The following is a 21108-nucleotide window of genomic DNA, read 5'->3' as shown; positions in this document are numbered from 1 at the left end:
ATGTTTGCAATTTTATCATCATATTATACCAACAACAACAACAACTGAAAATCCAGTCCACAAGCTAATTTGCTGTCTCTCTTTACTCTTGCAGATAAGCGTTTGGCCAGGAGAAAAGCGTCATGCGCTGCGACGTTGCTGCTGCATACAGAGCAGAAGACAACCCAGGAGAAACATACAGAGGTAGGTGGTCATGTTAGAGCTCAAACAGCACCCTATTCCCTATGTAGTGCACTACTTTCAACCAGAGCACTATGGGCCCAGGTCAAAAGTAGTGCACTATATAGGGAAATAGGAGTTTCATTTGGGACGTACAATGTTCATTAACTTACACTGAAGCTGTGGCATAACTACATCTACCAAATCTAGGCCATATCCAAGCACAGCAGCTGAAATCAAGGTTTTAGTCCTGTATGCCGTAGTGAGACATGCCAAATGGATCCGATGAAACAGAGGAAGAGTTTTACTTTGATAATCCATGTCAGATGATGAGCAGTGGTATAAAGTACTTTAGTAAAAATACTTGAAAGTAGTACTTAAGTAGTTGTTTTGGGGTATCTGTACTTTACTTTACTATTTATATTTTTGACAACTTTTACTCCACTACATTCCTAAAGAAAATAAAGTATTTTTTACTCCATACATTTTCCCTGACACTCAAAAGTACTCGTTACATTTTGAATGCTTAGCAGGACAAGAAAAATGGTCTAATTCACGCACTTATCAAGAGAACATCCCTGGTCATCCCTACTTCCTCTGATCTGGAGGACTCACTAAACAGAGAACATCCCTGGTCATCCCTACTGCCTCTGATCTGGAGGACTGACTAAACAGAGAACATCTCTGGTCATCCCTACTCCTCTGATCTGGAGGACTAAAAAGAGAAATCCTGGTCATCCTATGCCTCAGATCTGGAGGACTGACTAAACAGAGAACATCCCTGGTCATCCCTACTGCCTCTGATCTGGAGGACTCACTAAACAGAGAACATCCCTGGTCGTCCCTACAGCCTCTGATCTGGAGGACTGACTAAACAGAGAACATCCCTGGTCGTCCCTACTGTCTCGATTGGAGGACTACTAAACAGAGAAATCCTGGTATCTATGCTCTGATTGGAGGACTACTAAACAGAAAATGGTCATCCCGTACTGCCTCTGATCTGGAGGACTGACTAAACAGAGAACATCCCTGGTCATCCCTACTGCCTCTGATCTGGAGGACTCACTAAACAGAGAACATCCCTGGTCATCCCTACAGCCTCTGATCTGGAGGACTGACTAAACAGAGAACATCCCTGGTCGTCCCTACAGCCTCTGATCTGGAGGACTGACTAAACAGAGAACATCCCTGGTCGTCCCTACAGCCTCTGATCTGATGGACTCACTAAACAGAGAACATCCCTGGTCATCCCTACTGCCTCTCTGGCAGACTCACTAAACACATGCTTCTTTTGTAAATGATGTCTGAGTGTTGGAGTGTGCCCCTGGCTATCTGTAAATTAAACAAAACAAGAAAATGGTGCCGTCTGGTTTGCTTAATATAAGGAATTTGAAATGATTTATACTTTTTTGATTTTTCCTTTTCCTTACCATACTTAAGTATATATTAGCAATTACATTTACTTTTAAGTATATTTAAAACCAAATACGTTTACTCATGTAGGATTTTACCGGGTGACTTTCATTTTTACTTGAGTCATTTTCTATTAAGGTATCTATACTTTTACTCAAGTATGACAATTGGGTACTTTTTTCCACCACTGATAATGAGAAGTCTCTTGTCACAGCTGAGTAGCTCATTTGCTTCTGGGTGCTGAGATAAGAGGTTGGTTCTTCCTGTTTGGAAGATTTTGGTTCATGCTGCTTTGTTCACTCTACCTGCCAGCATAAAACTTCTTCCTGCTCGCCAAATTAGATGTTGGAAAGGGCACCAGAACAGAGTCGGTAAGATTTAGGGTCCAAATACCACTGCTTCATCTTGGCTCTGATAGGAAGAGAGGTCAATTTAAGTCCTCCACTGGTAATTGTTTGCAAAACCCTCCCAGCCGTATTAATTAGTAAAACTCCCCCAGAAGGAGAGGATGTGTAAATCATTAAAATGAGAATGAATGCTGTGGGGCGGTCCGTCTACAGTCTCGGCTGCTGCTGTTTTCTGCACACCAGCCTCTTTTTTGGTCCCAAATGGCTTCCTATTCACTTTATAGTGCACTACTTTTGACCTGGGCTCTGGTCAAAAGTAGTGCATTACATAGGGGAATAGGGTGCCATTTGGGACGAATCGTCTCCCCCTCTGTGAAGGGGTTCAGTAATCTAAGGGGTTGGTCATGCATTGCCTTCGTAATTGAATGGCTCTGGCTGTATCTGTGACAGTGTTGTGGACATTACAAGGGTAAAGCATTTGTCACACTATAATCAACACTGTTTATTTCAGTATTAACCCAGGATAAAAACCCCAATAGAAGTGAAATTAATTTAATGTTAATTTTCCTCCACTAGATCTCAGGATGAATAAACAAAAATGGATGTTTAAAGACACACTGTGTTATAAACTAGAAAGGATTGCGTTTGCATGCTTTAGATCACCCATAACATTTTCCTTCCACTGCTGCAGTTTTACTATTCAGCTTGTGTAGATTTTTCCATGTTGTTGACATTGTTGTCATACTACATTGCTGCAAACTATGCAATTCACTTCTTAATGAGATTTTCGAAAACACTTAATCTCCTCCAAAATCCCAACCCCCCCACATCTCAGGCCAGACAGAGGTTTGAGACATGCAATCATCACAGTACATTAATGTAATTCAATATCTATTATAACACAGACCGATCCTACCATGTGTTCAGTGGGCTCATTGTACCATTCACTATGAACACTTTCTCAATCAATTTGTTGTCCGAATCCAAAATAGATACAGAGATATGCACCACCATTTCCACTGCAACTATGTCTGGGTCCCAAATCACACCCGATTCCCTATCTAGTGCACTACCAGTGTCCAAGGCCCATAGGGCTCCGATCAAAGTAGTGTACTATGTAGGGAATAGGGTGCCATTTGGGATGCTACCTCTATATCTACAGGCTGAAGTCAGACCAATTTGATTTCAGGTTATTCTGTTATTCCAACATCTCCTTTTTGGATGCACAGATAGCAGACAGAGTTATAGACAGATAGCAGACAGAGACAGAGACAGATGGCAGACAGAAACAGATAGCAGACAGAGACAGATAGCAGGCCGAGACAGTTAATAGACAGAGACAGATAGCAGGCCGAGACAGTTAATAGACAGAGACCGATAGCAGACAGAGACAAAGACAGATAGCAGACAGAGACAAAGACAGATAGCAGACAGAGACCGATAGCAGACAGAGCCAGATAGCAGACAGAGCAGATCAGATAGCAGACAGAGTCAGAGACAGATAGCAGACAGAGACAGAGACAGATAGCAGACAGAGAAAGAGACAGATAGCAGACAGAGAAAGAGACAGGTAGCAGACAGAGAAAGAGACAGATAGCAGACAGAGACAGATAGCAGACAGAGACAGATAGCCGGCCCGAGACAGTTAATAGACAGAGACCGATAGCAGACAGAGATAGAGACAGATGGCAGACAGAGAAAAGAGATAGCAGACAGAGAATTATAGCAGACAGAGAATTATAGCCGACAGAAACAGATAGCAGACAAAGACAGATAGCAGACAGAGACAGATAGCAGACAGAGACAGATAGCAGACAGAGACAGATAGCAGACAGAGACAGATAGCAGACAGAGACAGATAGCAGACAGAGATAAAAAGCAGACAGAGACAGATAGCAGACAGAGTTGAATAGCAGACAGAGACAGAGACAGATAGCAGACAGAGACAAAGACATATAGCAGACAGAGACAGAGACTGATAGCACACAGGGGCACATCAAGTATTAATCCTGCCTTCTGACCTGTGTGTGTGTGTGTGTGTGTGTGTGTGTGTGTGTGTGTGTGTGTGTGTGTGTGTGTGTGTGTGTGTGTGTGTGTGTGTGTGTGTGTGTGTGGTAGCAGGAGATGGTAGAGGTCCCTATGGAGGAGGAGGACGTTGACCCTAAAGACAAGCGTCCTGTAGCTTCCACCCCTGTTCCCGGATCTCCATGGTAACGTTCCTTTACACAATATTATGACATTTCTCTGGCCAGGATTGGTCAATGTTTAAATAAACATGTCAGAACATTTCAGCTCTTTAAGAATCTGTCCCATTCCAGTCATCCATGATACCAACCATGAAAAAGATGTTTGACTAAAGTTCATAAAACATTATCTGCTATAATGTTAAAGTGGAATCATGTCTCTACTTTCTTCACTTGTTAAAACCCTGCCATATCTGTCTGCAGAGTAGTGCAATCTGTTTTTTAAATGGACTTGTTTTGTTGTTCTCCACATGTAATAGCCTTTTGATCTGTCAGCGTGTGTTGATGCTGAGAGTAAACTTTAAAGGCACTACATGAAACCTGTAATTTACAACACTTTCTCAGCCCAGCACCTAAACGGCATGTTCGTTTTTAAACCATAACCCGTACGTCTTAACCTTTTGCATTCATCAGCTTTTATTATGTAACAATTGGATTAAAATATCAAAATACATTTTTTTTTAACAAAGGAAATTGTAAAAAAAATAAAAAAATAAAATAAGAGATTTGGTAAACAAATCGAATTCAACCTATTTTGCCCTTATGATTCTAATATTGAAAAGTCTCATGAGAGATTCATCGTGACGTATTATCCAGATATTCCAACACCTTTCTGCTCTGTGACTATCATCTCCTGGCTGAGAGATAGCTAGCCATACCAATGAAATATGATATCATATAACGGGACAGCTCACAACCCGATAATATGAGGAAGTAAAGCTTCACAATTCATTTGATATGGTTGAGCGTGAAGACATATTGAATTATTCCAGGGATTCATAGACTGTAGCAGCTGTTAATACTCCTGTGGCTTTAAATACATAACGTCTTAAGGAGGAAGAGCTCTGAAGTGATACACGACAACAAGAACAAATATGCCTAAGAAACCATCAACTGAAAATACATCAACTATTAGATTCTAGCACTTTCTATAACATGTCATGTCAGACAACTACAGTGGTTATATTCCTATTACTACATAGAGCATATATTCATCAACATATTTCTTATTTACATTATGGACCTGTATAATATAGAGTATATAATCATATATGGACCTGTATAATATAGAGTATATAATCATATATGGACCTGTATAATATAGAGTATATAATCATATATGGACCTGTATAATATACAGTATATAATCATATATGGACCTGTATAACATAGAGTATATAATCATATATGGACCTGTATAATATACAGTATATTTACATTTTAGTCATTTAGCAGACGCTCTTATCCAGAGCAACTTACAGTAGTGAATGAATACATTTCATACATTTTTTTCCCCGTACTGGTCCCCCGTGGGAATCGAACCCACAACCCTGGCGTTGCAAACACCATGCTCTACCAACTGGGATATGCCATTACAAAGACAATTTTATTCAAAGTGACTTACAGTAGTGCGTTCGTACATGTTCTTATGGGTAGCCCCAGCGGGTAGCCCCAACAGGTAGGTCCAGCGGGTAGCCCCAGCGGGTAGGTCCAGCGGGTAGGTCCAGCAGGTAGGTCCAGCGGGTAGCCCCAGCGGGTAGGTCCCAGCGAATAGGTCCCAGCGGGTAGCCTCAGCGGGTAGGTCCAGTGGGTAGCCCCAGCGGGTAGCCCCAACAGGTAGGTCCAGTGTGTAGCCCCAGTGGGTAGGGCCAGCGGGTAGGTCCAGCGGGTAGCCCCAACAGGTAGGTCCAGCGGGTAGCCCCAACAGGTAGGTCCAGTGGGTAGCCCCAGCGGGTAGGTCCAGCGGGTAGCCCCAACAGGTAGGTCCAGCGGGTAGCCCCAACAGGTAGGTCCAGTGGGTAGCCCCAGTGGGTAGGTTCAGCGGGTAGCCCCAGTGGGTAGCCCCAACGGGTAGCACCAGCGGGTAGTACCAGCGGGTAGGTCCAGCGGGTAGCCCCAGCGGGTAGGTCCAGCGGGTAGGTCCAGCGGGTAGCCCCAGCGGGTAGGTCCAGCGGGTAGCCCCAGCAGGTAGGTCCAGCGGGTAGGTCCAGCGGGTAGGTCCAGCGGGTAGCCCCAGCGGGTAGGTCCAGCGGGTAGCCCCAGCGGGTAGGTCCAGCGGGTAGGCCCAGCGGGTAGCCCCAGCGGGTAGCTCCGGCTCTTTCTCCCCAGATCATTTCCTGTAATATTGTGTTCATCATGTCATGGAATACTTCTGGTTCTGCGCTCTTTCACCCCAAATCATTTCCTGTAATATTGTGTTCATCATGTCATGGAATACCTCTGGTTCTGCCCTCTTTCTCCCCAGATCATTTCCTGTAATACTGTGTTCATCATGTCATGGAATACCTCTGGTTCTGCCTGCCTTCTCTCCAGATGTGTGTTTAGAATGTTATTATTATTGTTGCAGTGTGCCGTTTGAAGGGTTCAGAGAGTGGAGGATCAACTTTAAGGAAAGTTAAGACCTGATAGAGGCAGCATACTGGCTCTCTAGTCTACAAAACACACATTTATTCTTGACAGGCAAACACCATCTCAATTATCTTGTGTTGACACACACCACCACTGGTCAGGCATTACTAATTCAACTCTCATCCTTACATTAATATTATAATTTCTCCTCAGGTGTGTGGTGTGGACGGGGGACGACAGAGTATTTTTCTTCAACCCAACGATACAACTCTCTGTTTGGGATCAGCCAGTAGATCTGAAGGACCGTGGAGAGGATCTCAACAGGATTATAGAAGATCCTCCACATAAACGCAAAAAGGATTCTTTGTCCAGTAAGTTTGTGGTAATTCTTCCCCATTGGCTTGTCTTCATCCCTCCGTTTAGTTGGCCTAGTTACAACTCTTCTTAATGTTAAAGCGGGTATTTACCAGGCCGTGGCTTCAGATGGAACTGAAAAGCTCATTATCAAAACATGTTTTTAATGATCTGTTAACATGGAGGCCAATAAAATGGCCTGATATACTAGATCCTATATACAGTCTGTAAGTTCCATTGCCTGTCGATCCCAGACTACCAGAGGATCATGATGTCTGTGTTCATTGAAGGAGATGATCACGAATGGAACGTGGAACCTTTAGGATGTGAAACCATCTCATGGGCTGCATTCCCAATGGCACCCTTATTCCCTATGGGCCCTGGTCCAATGGCACCCTATTCCCTATGGGCCCTGGTCCAATGGCACCCCCTATTCCCTATGGGCACTGGTCCAATGGCACCCTATTCCCTATGGTCCCTGGTCTAATGGCACCCTTATTCCCTATGGGCCCTGGTCCAATGGCACCCTATTCCCTATGGGCCCTGGTCCAATGGCACCCTATTCCCTATGGGCCCTGGTCCAATGGCACCCCCTATTCCCTATGGGCCCTGGTCCAATGGCACCCTATTCCCTATGGGGCCTGGTCCAATGGCACCCTATTCCCTATGGGCCCTGGTCCAATGGCACCCCCTATTCCCTATGGGCCCTGGTCCAATGGCACCCTATTCCCTATGGGCCCTGGTCCAATGGCTCCCTATTCCCTATGGGCCCTGGTCCAAAGAAGTGAACTATATAGGTATTAGGGTCCCATTCGGGATGCACCCCATCTCTTTTGTGTTCTAATAGAATAGATAATATGGAAGTCCTGTGTGTGACTGGCTCTGTAAATATTGAATTACATTGGATCTTGTCAGCGATGAAATTATCTCCCCGGACTAGATTTCCCAGAGGTTGCTTTGTCTTTATTGATTTAGCCTTATTGCAGTTACCAGCTGATTATGTATCGATGACCTTATACCTGAACCACACTGTTCCAACAAAGCATGTCTGGCAAATTAACTTTGGTAAATATGTGGACAACCCCAATGAACTGAACATTGACTTATGGCTGATAAGACGGTGAGCAGCAATGCTACTCTAGTCTGATAGATTCTCTCACAGTGGATTTTAATGACCAATTATATGAAGTCGGAGTCCATTGAAAAAGGATGTTTGCTATGCTTCTGTCTGTGTGTCCGTTATCTCAGCAGAGGATGGTTCTAACTCTTCTGTCTGTGTGTCCGTTATCTCAGCAGAGGATGGTTCTAACTCTTCTGTCTGTGTGTCCGTTATCTCAGCAGAGGATGGTTCTAACTCTTCTGTCTGTGTGTCCGTTATCTCAGCAGAGGATGGTTCTAACTCTTCTGTCTGTGTGTCCGTTATCTCAGCAGAGGATGGTTCTAACTCTTCTGTCTGCGTGTCCGTTATCTCAGCAGAGGATGGTTCTAACTCTTCTGTCTGTGTGTCCGTTATCTCAGCAGAGGATGGTTCTAATTCTTCTGTCTGTGTGTCCGTTATCTCAGCAGAGGATGGTTCTAACTCTTCTGTCTGCGTGTCCGTTATCTCAGCAGAGGATGGTTCTAACTCTTCTGTCTGTGTGTCCGTTATCTCAGCAGAGGATGGTTCTAACTCTTCTGTCTGTGTGTCCGTTATCTCAGCAGAGGATGGTTCTAACTCTTCTGTCTGTGTGTCCGTTATCTCAGCAGAGGATGGTTCTAACTCTTCTGTCTGCGTGTCCGTTATCTCAGCAGAGGATGGTTCTAACTCTTCTGTCTGTGTGTCCGTTATCTCAGCAGAGGATGGTTCTAACTCTTCTGTCTGTGTGTCCGTTATCTCAGCAGAGGATGGTTCTAACTCTTCTGTCTGCGTGTCCGTTATCTCAGCAGAGGATGGTTCTAACTCTTCTGTCTGCGTGTCCGTTATCTCAGCAGAGGATGGTTCTAACTCTTCTGTCTGCGTGTCCGTTATCTCAGCAGAGGATGGTTCTAACTCTTCTGTCTGCGTGTCCGTTATCTCAGCAGAGGATGGTTCTAACTCTTCTGTCTGTGTGTCCGTTATCTCAGCAGAGGATGGTTCTAACTCTCCATCTGCTGATGACGATGATGCTGATGATGAAGATGAACATTATTTAAAAACCAAGAGGAACAAGTGAGTGTCAGAAAGTTTCCCCCCCATCTTAACCATACTCATAGTTTAACATTACAATGATACTTCTCTACAGAATAATAACCTGATTTTGAAGTACTTTTAAATTAAAAATTAAATAACATTTTACAAATACTACTGTACAGTACAGTACACTAGTTTTGACCAAAGCCTTTATGGGCCGTGGTCAAGAGTAGATCACTATATAGGGAATAGGATTCCATTTGAGATGCAGCCTACAACTGATTCTATGTTTCTGTCCTCCTCAGACTGGAGGAACCTGCGGATGGTAATGAGGACCTGAGAGAGAGGGCAGGCGCAGAGACATGTGACACTCCTCCCAATAGGACTGTTCTACCCTTAGGACTACGCATCACACACTTCAGGGACATGCTCCTTGAGAGAGGGGTAAAGGCATATTGAACGGAATACAAAATCAAATGCACTTAGGCTGAGTTTAGACAGGCAGCCCAATTCTGATATTTATTTTCCACTATTTGGTCTTTTGACCAATCACATCAGATGTTTTTCAGACGTGATCTGATTGGTCAAAAGACCAATTGGTGAAAAAAATATCAGATTTGGGCTGCCTGTCTAAATGCAGCCACAGAGACGGACCTAAATTCTAACAGTTTTCCATGAGAAATGAATTTAAACCCTACTTTTCAAATTGGCAATATGGGACCTCGAATCCCTGTATTGCAACTAATCATCAAAGGACACAGGGACCAGCAACTGCAAAGGCAGCAAAAACACTAAATGATGGAAAGACCTACATCATGTAACAGGTTGGATGAATGATAGAAAGACCTACGTCATGTAACAGGTTGGATGAATGATAGAAATACCTACATCATGTAACAGGTTGGATGAATGATGGGAAGACCTACATCATGTAACAGGTTGGATGAATGATGGAAATACCTACATCATGTAACAGGTTGGATGAATGATGGAAAGACCTACATCATGTAACAGGTTGGATGAATGATGGAAATACCTACATCATGTAACAGGTTGGATGAATGATGGAAAGACCTACATCATGTAACAGGTTGGATGTATGATGGAAAGACCTACATCATGTAACAGGTTGGATGAATGATAGAAATACCTACATCATGTAACAGGTTGGATGAATGATGGAAATACCTACATCATGTAACAGGTTGGATGAATGATGGAAAGACCTACATCATATAACAGGTTGGATGAATGATGGGAAGACCTACATCATGTAACAGGTTGGATGAATGATGGAAAGACCTACATCATGTAACAGGTTGGATGTATGATAGAAATACCTACATCATGTAACAGGTTGGATGAATGATGGAAAGACCTACATCATGTAAAAGGTTGGATGAATGATGGAAAGACCTACATCATGTAACAGGTTGGATGAATGATGGAAATACCTACATCATGTAACAGGTTGGATGAATGATGGAAAGACCTACATCATGTAACAGGTTGGATGAATGATGGAAAGACCTACATCATGTAACAGGTTGGATGAATGATGGAAAGACCTACATCATGTAACAGGTTGGATGAATGATGGAAAGACCTACATCATGTAACAGGTTGGATGAATGATGGAAAGACCTACATCATGTAACAGGTTGGATGTATGATGGAAAGACCTACATCATGTAACAGGTTGGATGAATGATGGAAAGACCTACATCATGTAACAGGTTGGATGTATGATGGAAAGACCTACATCATGTAACAGGTTGGATGAATGATGGAAAGACCATCATATAACAGGTTGGATGTATGATGGAAAGACCTACATCATGTAACAGGTTGGATGAATGATGGAAAGACCTACATCATATAACAGGTTGGATGTATGATGGAAAGACCTACATCATGTAACAGGTTGGATGAATGATGGAAAGACCAACATCATATAACAGGTTGGATGAATGATGGGAAGACCTACATCATGTAACAGGTTGGATGAATGATGGAAAGACCAACATCATGTAACAGGTTGGATGAATGATGGAAAGACCTACATCATATAACAGGTTGGATGTATGATGGAAAGACCTACATCATATAACAGGTTGGATGAATGATGGAAAGACCTACATCATATAACAGGTTGGATGTATGATGGAAAGACCTACATCATGTAACAGGTTGGATGAATGATGGAAAGACCTACATCATATAACAGGTTGGATGTATGATGGAAAGACCTACATCATGTACTGAAAGTCTTCTTGAATACGTTTTCTCGTCTCTTCAGGTTTCAGCGTTTTCTACATGGGAGAAAGAACTGCACAAGATTGTGTTTGATCCACGGTATCTTCTGCTAAACTCTGCAGAGGAGAGGAAACAGGTGAACTCTGCTAGTTGTCCTCATTTAATAAATGGTCTTGTTTGATTAATTGGTCATGATTGATTTATCGGTAGGTCATGATTGGTTAATTGGTCATGATTGATTTATCGGTTGGTCATGATTGGTTAATTAGTCATGATTGTTTTATCGGTTGGTCATGATTGGTTAATTAGTCATGATTGTTTTATCGGTTGGTCATGATTGGTTAATTGGTCATGATTGGTTTATTTTTTTTCATCATTGGTTAGTAATTTTCTATGATTAAATAATTACTAATGATTGATTAATAGGTAATGATTAATTGGTCATGATTGACAGATTGTGAATGAGGTTGACTCAGAAATGACCAATTTACCTTTAAAGTACAAGACAGCATGGATATTAGGGGTGTACCGCCAAGTAAGACAATACAAACAACTAACGGGCAACTTTCCTGATACGATTATGATCCCAGTATTTTTTGTAATTATCCATGATCCCCCCCAAAAAAGTGGGATGGCAGTGCGCATCTTTCAATCAAGTGCAAGGTGCTATGTGGTCTAAATAAGTCAATTGGCTGGTTTGCTTGTCTGTAAAGAGAAGGGTGGGATGTACGTTGATCCTGCCATTCTGATTGGATAGAGGGAAGCTGTGTTTCTCTGTCTATTGCTTCGCTTCATAATTTCAACCAATCACTTCTCTTCCTCCCATGTTTCGGTCTGATCATTTCAGATTGCAGCTGCCTCCTGTTTCTCTGCTACTGTGATAAATCACAATGGCGAGGACATTTGCTAGCTAGCAAGCGGGCCAAGGGTAGGGAAAGAAGATGAACCGCCGATGTTCATTCTGAGTGACAGCGAACGTTTAAGTTGGCCGTCTGTAAGTTGAGGACACAGACACAAACCCCTCTGCGTGCTGCTCCTAATCTGCAGGTGTTTGGTCTCTAAACATGCAGGGAGATAGGTGTTTTGATAACATCTACTTAGGCAAATCCGATCCGACTTTCAAGTGTCAATTTATGGATAGGATTAGGAATACGAGTATGGTCAGGTCAGCACCCCCCTAATGGATATGCTCCCAATATATGATTACTGTCATTTGTGTTCTGTCCTTGGTGAAAGCATTATGTTAGTAAAACTCCACAAAAACCTTTTGGATCAATTGTTGAGGTTTTTGTCATGTTGCGTTTTACCTTTATTTAACTAGGCAAGTCAGTTAAGAACATATTCTTACTTTCAATGACAGCCAAGGAACAGTGGGTTAACTGCCTTGTTCAGGGGCAGAATGACTGATTTTTACCTTGTCAGCTCAGGGATTCGATCTTGCAACCTTTCAGTTACTAGTCCAACACTCTAACCACTAGGCTACCTGCTGCATTGCCCTATGTACAGTACATAGACATGGGACACTGGTCACTTTAATAATGTTTACATACTGTTTTACCCATTTCATATGTATATACTGTATTCTAGTCAAGTCCATCCTATTCAACTATTGCTGTACTTATAGTATTCTATCCAAGTATTCTTCAGATATACTACATATTCTATCCACAGACTGTCCATAATGTCTATACATCCCATCACATATACTGCACATGTATATTTATACTCCGGACTCTGACATTGCTTGTACTAATATTTATATATTTCTTAATTCCATTCCACTTAATTCCATTCCACTTTTAGATGTCTGTGTATTGTCGTGAATTATTAGCTAATACTGCGCTGTTGGGAGCTAGAAACACAAGCATTACGCTACACCCACAATAACATCTGATAAATATGTGCATGCGACCAATACAGTTTGATTTGATTTCTCCTGTCAGTGAATGTGAGAGGAGTTAAGTCGACAGTAAAGAGGATTAGGATACAGCCGTCGTCTTTGTCTTGCAAATGATCTTCAAAGTCATTTTCTCGTGCCAATCTTGACCCTGTTCCTCATCTCCAGGTGTTTGACCAGTTTGTCAAAGTGAGGATGAAGGAAGAACACAAGGAGAAACAGAGCAAACTGCTGCAAGCAAAAGACCAGTATAGAAAACTGCTAGAGGAGTCAAAAATCACATCCAGGTAAAACCTGAAGCTAACTGTGTAATAGAATTGCAAGTACAGTAGGGGATAACTATTCAACAAAGCTTCATAATAGCTTCATACAAAATAGCTTCATACTAAAAGTTTTGGACTCTCCTACTCGTTGGTTTTTACTTTATTTGTACTATTTTCTACATTGAAATAACACATATGGAATCATGTACACTGTAGTTACCAAATCAACATTTATTTTATATTTTAAATTCTTCAAAGTAGCCACCCTTTGACTTGAGGACAGCTTTGCACACTCTTGGCATTCTCTCAACCAGCTTCACCTGGAATGCTTTTCCAGCCATCTTGAAGGAGTTCCCATATATGCTGAGCACTTGTTGGCTGCTTTTCATTCGCTCTGCGGTCCAACTCATCCCAAACTCTCAATTGGGTTGAGGTTGGGTGATTGTGGAGGACAGGTCATCTGATGCAGCACTCCATCACTCTCCTTCTTGGTCAAATAGCCATTACATAGCCTGGAGGTGTGTTGGTTTCATTGTCCTGTTGGAAAACAAATGATAGACCCACTAAGCTCAAACCAGATGGGATGGCGTATCGCTGCATATTGTTGTGGTAGCCATGCTGGTTAAGTGTGCCTTGAATTCTAAATAAATCACTGAGAGTGTCACCAGCAAAGCACCCCCACACCATCACACCTCCTCTTCCATGCTTCATGGTGGAAACCACACATGCCGCGATCATCCATTCACCTACTCTGCGTCTCAAAGACACGGTGAACAGATTTACACCGGTCTAATGCTTTGCCAGGAGTGTGCAAAGCGGTCATCAAGGCAAAGGGTGGCTACTTTGAAGAATCTCAAATATATTTTGATTTATTTGACACTTTTTTGGTTACTACGTGCTTCCATATGTATACTTACATGTATAAATTACCTCTAACCTGTACCCCTGCACACTGACTTGGTACCAGTACCCCCTGTATATAGCCTCATTGTTGTTATGTTACTTTTTTTTACTTTAGTTTATTTGGTAAGTATTTTCTTAACTCTTCTTGAACTGCACTGTTGGTTAGGGGCTTGTAAGTAAGCATTTCATGGTAAAGTCTACACTTGTGGATATCATAAAGTGAATGCACCAATTTGTAAGTCGCTCTGGATAAGAGCGTCTGCTAAATGACGTAAATGTTGTATTTGGCGCTGTAACGTTTGTCGTGTGTGGAGGACCAAGACGCAACAGTGAAGTGTATACTCATCTCTTTTTAATACTGTATATAAGAAGGAGAAAAAAAATAAACACGTATACAATTAACAGAAACGACACTAACAGGTCTGTCAGGTGACAAGTACAAAACAGAATACAACTACTCACAATACAAACACACCCCTAATTATAGGACCTTCAATCAGAGGCAACGATAGACAGCTGCCTCCAACTGAAGGCCCCAACACCAATTAACTAAACATAGAAATTCAAATGACTAGACAGAACATAGAAATAAACTAACATAGAACAATAACCAAAACCCTGGACTAATAAATCAAATACCCCTCTCTACATGGACACATACACACAACCACCCTGAACCACATAAAGCAAATACCCCCTGCCACGTCCTGACCAAACTAAACACTAACAAATAACACCTTTACAGTTCAGAACGTGACAGGCGCATGTGACAAATAAAGTTTGATTTGATTTAGATTTCATAGCTTTGATGTCTTCACTATTCTTCTACAATGTAGAAAATAGTAAAACAATTAAGAAAAACCCTTGAATGAGTATGTGTCCAAACTTTCGACTGGTACTGTTTATAATCCAATATTAACTTGTAACAACTTCGTATCCCAACACTAGGTAAATCTAGCATGTATAGATGCACGATGCATTAGGAATGCTTTTTAAATCAAGCTAAACAAAATAAATTACAACGCTAAATTCACAATATTGTATCAAGTTAGTCTAAGAAGAGCAAAATATTAAAGTGTCGACTTTGGGTAAGAGGAAAATAGATTTTTATTTCTGAAGACTATATCATTTGAAACTGAAATAAGCTTCTGGATCAGGGGATTTGTTAATAAAAGAAAAAACAAGATTGCTTGTTGTCACCATGTTGTGGCTTGTCATTTAGCTTTCCCCTTTAATCAACCACAGTGATGATGACAAAGAGTGTTCTCTTCATGACATCACTTCTACAACTGACTAACTTTCTGTTTAGGTGATGACTACTGTAACCCCGTGGACAGAGTTCTCTGTATTCTATGGCTTCCTTTAACTTGTCCTAACTCTTGCTTATTAATAACTGCTTATTTATAAAAATAAAAATACAATTACAGAGCTTCTCTAAAAGATAAACTACAGTTATACATGTTTGCGTGTCTCAAAACCACAATTGTTTAACAATACAAAAAAATAATAAAACCGAGTAGCTCTAGTCTTTACTGTATTTAAACCTGTGAAGACATCCCTACCTCCCTCCCTCCCTCCATCCATTCCAACATCCCTCCCTCCCTCCCTCCCACCCACCCTCCCTCCCTCCCTCCATCCATTCCAACATCCCTCCCTCCCTCCCTCCATCCATTCCAACATCCCTTCCTCTCTCCCTCCATCCCACCCTCTCTCCATCCCTCCCTCCCACACCTTTCTCAAGGATGATCTCTTCTTTTCTCTATTGCCAGGTCAACTTTCAAAGAGTTTTCTGATAAGTACGGTCATGACCAGCGCTTCAAGCAAGTTCTGAAGAAGAAAGACCAAGAGCTCTTCTTCAACCAGTTCATCAATGCGCTAAAGAAGAGAGATAAAGAGAACCGCATGAGGCTGAGGAAGATGAGATGAGGTATGAGGCTGAGGAAGATGAGATGAGGAAGCATGAGGCTGAGGAAGATGAGAAGAGGAGGTATGAGGCTGAGGAAGATGAGATGAGGAAGATAAGATGAGGAAGCATGAGGCTGAGGAAGATGAGATGAGGAAGTATGAGGCTGAGGAAGATGAGTTGAGGAGGTATGAGGCTGAGGAAGATGAGAAGAGGAAGCATGAGGCTGAGGTTGATGAGAAGAGGTATGAGGCTGAGGAAGATGAGAAGAGGTATGAGGCTGAGGAAGATGAGATGAGGAAGCATGAGGCTGAGGAAGATGAGATGAGGAAGCATGAGGCTGAGGAAGATGAGAAGAGGTATGAGGCTGAGGAACATGAGATGAGGAGGTATGGGGAGGCATCAGGCTGTGAAATAGGCCCCTCAGAATACAGAATACTATGAATGGATAGAGCTGTCTGATAAATGAGACTGCAGTTTCATGGGGAACATAAAGAAACAAAGGAACAGCTATCAGGATCCCTGTGGAATCAGTCTAAAAGGGGAGAAAGCAGCTGACAGTCATTTGCCTTGCAAACTCCAACTCTTCTCCAGATTTACAGTCAGCTGGGTCAGAGATGGCTTGGCTCCACATGCTAAGCAGGTAATCCAGATAACTCTCAGAGATTGAATACTGTTTCATATTGAAGCTACTGTATATTTTGAAATTCAACATTTCACATGTTTTGAGTCACAGTGACAAACATGAATTGAGCATTATTTCTGTATTTATTTTGTGTTATCACATGACCTGTATGTAGATATCAATGTGTGTACACAATCACACAGCCCATGCACAATTATAAAATACATCATGTACATATACAGAAAACAATCCTGCAGAGCAATTGGTATTTTTATCTATTTCAAACAAGATTCTCCACAGCATCTGTGAGAATCAATGGATGGTAATTGTGTATTGATGGATTTTGTAAATGTTCCCCCCCCTAAAAAATTATGTTGTGTTTATTATGATGTGGGTTCTTCTTATGATGTAAAAGGATAAGTTAAAGTTGGTTATTTGTCATTTAAACCGTCATTAATGTGAAAGTCATAGGTAGTGCATTCTCTGTAACAGGTCGAAGACGTTGTGTGAAGATTCTAAAGGACTGTTCATTTGGTTCTGATCATTGGATTTACAGATAATATAGTTTACTGTACAAAACAGTGTCTTTAAATGTGTGTTATGTTTTCTCATTTATTTTTTTTCAATTAAACATGCAATGTTTGTGGATTGTGAGTTTGATTAATTAAAACCTTCTAATTGGACCTTTTCGGTCAGGTGGGTTCTTCTCAATGATACAATAGCTTTCATAATAAAATGAACAAGGAACAAGAAAGGAGATTTTGGAGTCATCCCATATCGTCTTCATAACCGCAATATGCATGGCTGGGCACAGTAGAATGGAGTTTGAAGATTGACAATGCATGTCACATATAATCTAAGGATGGACCCTAGAAGTGTATCTCTATCCCTGTTTATACCTGGCTGTAACATGTGGTTGTCATTTTCCCATCAAGATGATCCAATCACTATGGGATCAAGATTTATCACGTCTATGCTTGCCATTAAAATGCATATTTTATGGTCAAAAGTAGTGCATTATAGTGTGTATAGTGAATAGTGTGCCATTACGGACGCAGCCAGACGTTGGTTATCCTAACGGTGCTGTGAATTAAGGAATACAATTAGTGCCATTATCACTGAGCAAAACAATAATGAAATCTCTATCTCTATAAAGAGACAGGACCTTATTTATCTCTCGCTGAAACAGAGTGCAGGGTGACCTTTGGGTCTGCAAAACATTTTCAATTATGGCGTACATTTTAGGACAACCTCAGCCTCACCCCTTCTTGAGTAGGGAGGAGGTTTGATGAGGTTGTCCTAAAATGTTTCCCTTATGCATGAGCATCACTTAGACCTATACAAGATGGTGCCGGCAGACACGGTCACCCTGTTTCTAGCTCCTGGCCAACTTTGCAGTGTTTTCTTTTCTTTGTGTGTGTTATTTCTTACATTATTTACTCAGAACGTTTCATGTATTATTTCCTACAGCCTAAAATAACTTTTGAATATTAGATTGGTGATCAGTCACCAGCATTTCAACCAGAAATGTGACTTCCCTGAACTGGATCGTATGTTTGAACTTCCCAAGGCAGCTCTATTTATACTGGGGTCTGCACCAAAACGCTGATGCTGGAGAAGAGGAAGAAAAAGTTGGGCCCTAGTCAGACTCTGGCGGCGTTCATACCATCCACCGCTTCCGAGTATACTACTCGCTAACATTCAGTCCCTGGACAATAAAGTAGATCAGCTCAGGGCGAGGATCTCCTTCCAGAGACACATTAGGGACTGTAACATACTATGTTTTACGGGATCATGGCTCTCTACAGATATATTGTCCCCATCCATTCAGCCAGTTGGGTTCACTGTCCATCGTGCGGACAGGAAGAAAGAACTCTACGGGAAAAAGTAAGGTGGAGGAGCATGCTTCATGATTTACAAATCATGGTGTGATTGTGGTAACTCGCAGGAAATCAAGTCTTTTTGTTCTTCCGATCTGGAATACCACATCATGAAATGCCGATTGCATTACCTCCCGAGATAATTTTACCACGACGGCATTAAAGGACTTTCTGCAAACTGGAAACTGCATATTGTAGCTGGGGACTTTAATAAAATAAATCTGAGGACAATGTTCCCGAAATTCGATTAACACATCTCCTGTGCTACTTGTGCTTGAACACTCTGGGTCATTGCTACTCTCCCTTCCGGGGCGGCTCAAAGGCGCTCCCCCGCCCTCCCTTCGGCAATTCAGATAACGCCTTTGTTCTGCTCCTCCCCACCTATAGGCAGAAACTTAAGCAGGAAGATTAAGTGGTGAGGACTGTTCAACGTTGGTCTGACCAATTGGAATCTATGCTTCAAGATTGCCTTGATCACACGGACTTGATTCTGAGAATAGTGTCAATGTATACACTTACTCGGTGACTGAGTTAATCAGGAAGTACATAGAAGATGTTGTTCCCATAGTTTACATCTATCTATAGTTTACATCTATATATAGTTTACATCTATCTATAGAGTACATCTATCTATAGTTTACATCTATCTACAGTTTACATCTATCTATAGTTTACATCTACCATAATTTCCGGACTATTAAGCGCACCTGAATATAAGCCGCACCCACTGAATTATAAAAAAAGTATTATTTTGAACATAAATAAGCCGCACATGTCTATAAGCCGCAGGTGCCTACCTGTACATTAAAACAAATGAACTTTACACAGGCTTTAACGAAACACGGCTTGTAACAAAAATAAATAGGCTTTAACGAAACACGGCTTGTAACAAAAATAAATAGACTTTAACGAAACACGGCTTGTAACAAAAATAAATAGACTTTAACGAAACACGGCTTGTAACAAAAAATTAATAATTTGCAGTAAGCTTTAGTTGTCTTTTTGCACTGAGTCAATTCCTCACGCTGCTGTTTCCAACGTCTTATCATCGACTCATTAAGACCAAGCTCCCGTGCAGCAGCTCTATTTCCTTTTCCAACAGCCAGATCAATTGCCTTCAACTTGAAAGCTGCATCATATGCATTTCTCCGTGTCTTTGCCATGATGAGGGTGACAAAATGACTACCGTAATCAGAATGATGGGAAGTTTGAGAGCGCTCGATTTAATCTAAACAGTAAACAAAAAAGTTGTTTGACCTTAACCCGTTCGGCAATTTCATTGGTCTAATGAAAGCTTCATGCCGCCAAAAAACTGAGCACGTCACAGAATGTGTTTTTTTTTTTGAAAAAAAAATTAAAGCGGGAAAAATCCATATATTAGCCGCGTCATTGTTTAAGCTGCGAGGTTCAAAGCTGGGAAAAAAGTTGCGGCTTATAGTCCGGAATTTACGGTATCTATAGTTTACATCTATCTATAGTTTACATCTATCTATAGAGTACATCTATCTATAGTTTACATCTATCTATAGTTTACATCTATCTACAGAGTACATCTATTTATAGTTTACATCTATCTATAGGATACATCCATCTATAGAGTACATATATCTATAGTTTACATCTCTCTATAGGATACATCTATATATACTTTACATCTATCTATAGTTTACATCTATCTATAGTTTAGATCTATCTATAGTTTACATCTCTCTATAGTTTACATCTATCTATAGTTTACATATATCTATAGAGTACATCTATCTATAGTTTACATCTATATATACTTTACATATATGTATAGTTTACATCTATCTATAGGATACATATATCTATCTATAGTTTACATCTATCTATAGTTTACATATATCTATAGAGTACATCTATATATAGTTTACATCTATATATAGTTTACATATATCTAGAGTTTACATCTATCTATAGGATACATATATCTATCTATAGTTTACATCTATATATACTTTACATCTATCTATAGTTTACATCTACATATACTTTACATCTATCTATAGTTTACATTATCTATAGTTTACATCTCTCTATAGTTTACATATATCTATAGAGTACATCTATCTATAGTTCACATCTATATATACTTTACATATATCTATAGTTTACATCTATCTATAGGATACATATATATATATCTATAGTTTACATCTATCTATAGTTTCCATCTATCTATAGTTTCCATCTATCTATAGGATACATATATCTATCTATAGTTTACATATATCTATAGTTTACATCTATCTATAGGATACATATATCTATCTATAGTTTACGTCTATCTATAGAATGCCCTGCATGCATTTATTGTTTGTCTGTCTAAACACAATATTCAGGACA

The 21108-nt window shown here is 40.9% G+C and overlaps 1 protein-coding gene across 3 annotated transcripts in view; it reads left to right on the top strand.

The window, feature by feature from the left end:
• The window catches only part of LOC106594748 (transcription elongation regulator 1-like protein), a 317178-nt gene extending 300738 nt beyond the window's left edge, over nucleotides 1-16440 (top strand). For 2 of the 3 annotated variants that reach the window (XM_045687592.1, XM_045687589.1), the window contains exons 7-14: nucleotides 95-183; nucleotides 4038-4129; nucleotides 6725-6882; nucleotides 8969-9053; nucleotides 9320-9458; nucleotides 11314-11406; nucleotides 13336-13454; nucleotides 16103-16440. In XM_045687592.1, coding sequence (XP_045543548.1) covers nucleotides 95-183; nucleotides 4038-4129; nucleotides 6725-6882; nucleotides 8969-9053; nucleotides 9320-9458; nucleotides 11314-11406; nucleotides 13336-13454; nucleotides 16103-16259 — 932 coding nt within the window. In that variant the 3' untranslated portion in view covers nucleotides 16260-16440. The remainder of the gene's footprint in view (nucleotides 1-94; nucleotides 184-4037; nucleotides 4130-6724; nucleotides 6883-8968; nucleotides 9054-9319; nucleotides 9459-11313; nucleotides 11407-13335; nucleotides 13455-16102) is intronic. The other variant, XM_045687593.1, reaches the window with a different exon arrangement.
• The last annotated feature ends 4668 nt before the right edge of the window (nucleotides 16441-21108 follow it).

This window comes from Salmo salar, chromosome ssa01, assembly GCF_905237065.1.
Source record: "Salmo salar chromosome ssa01, Ssal_v3.1, whole genome shotgun sequence".
Taxonomy (NCBI): Eukaryota; Metazoa; Chordata; class Actinopteri; order Salmoniformes; family Salmonidae; genus Salmo; species Salmo salar.
The sequence above is the reverse complement of the archived record's forward strand: the minus strand, read 5'-3'. Positions and strand labels throughout refer to the sequence as shown.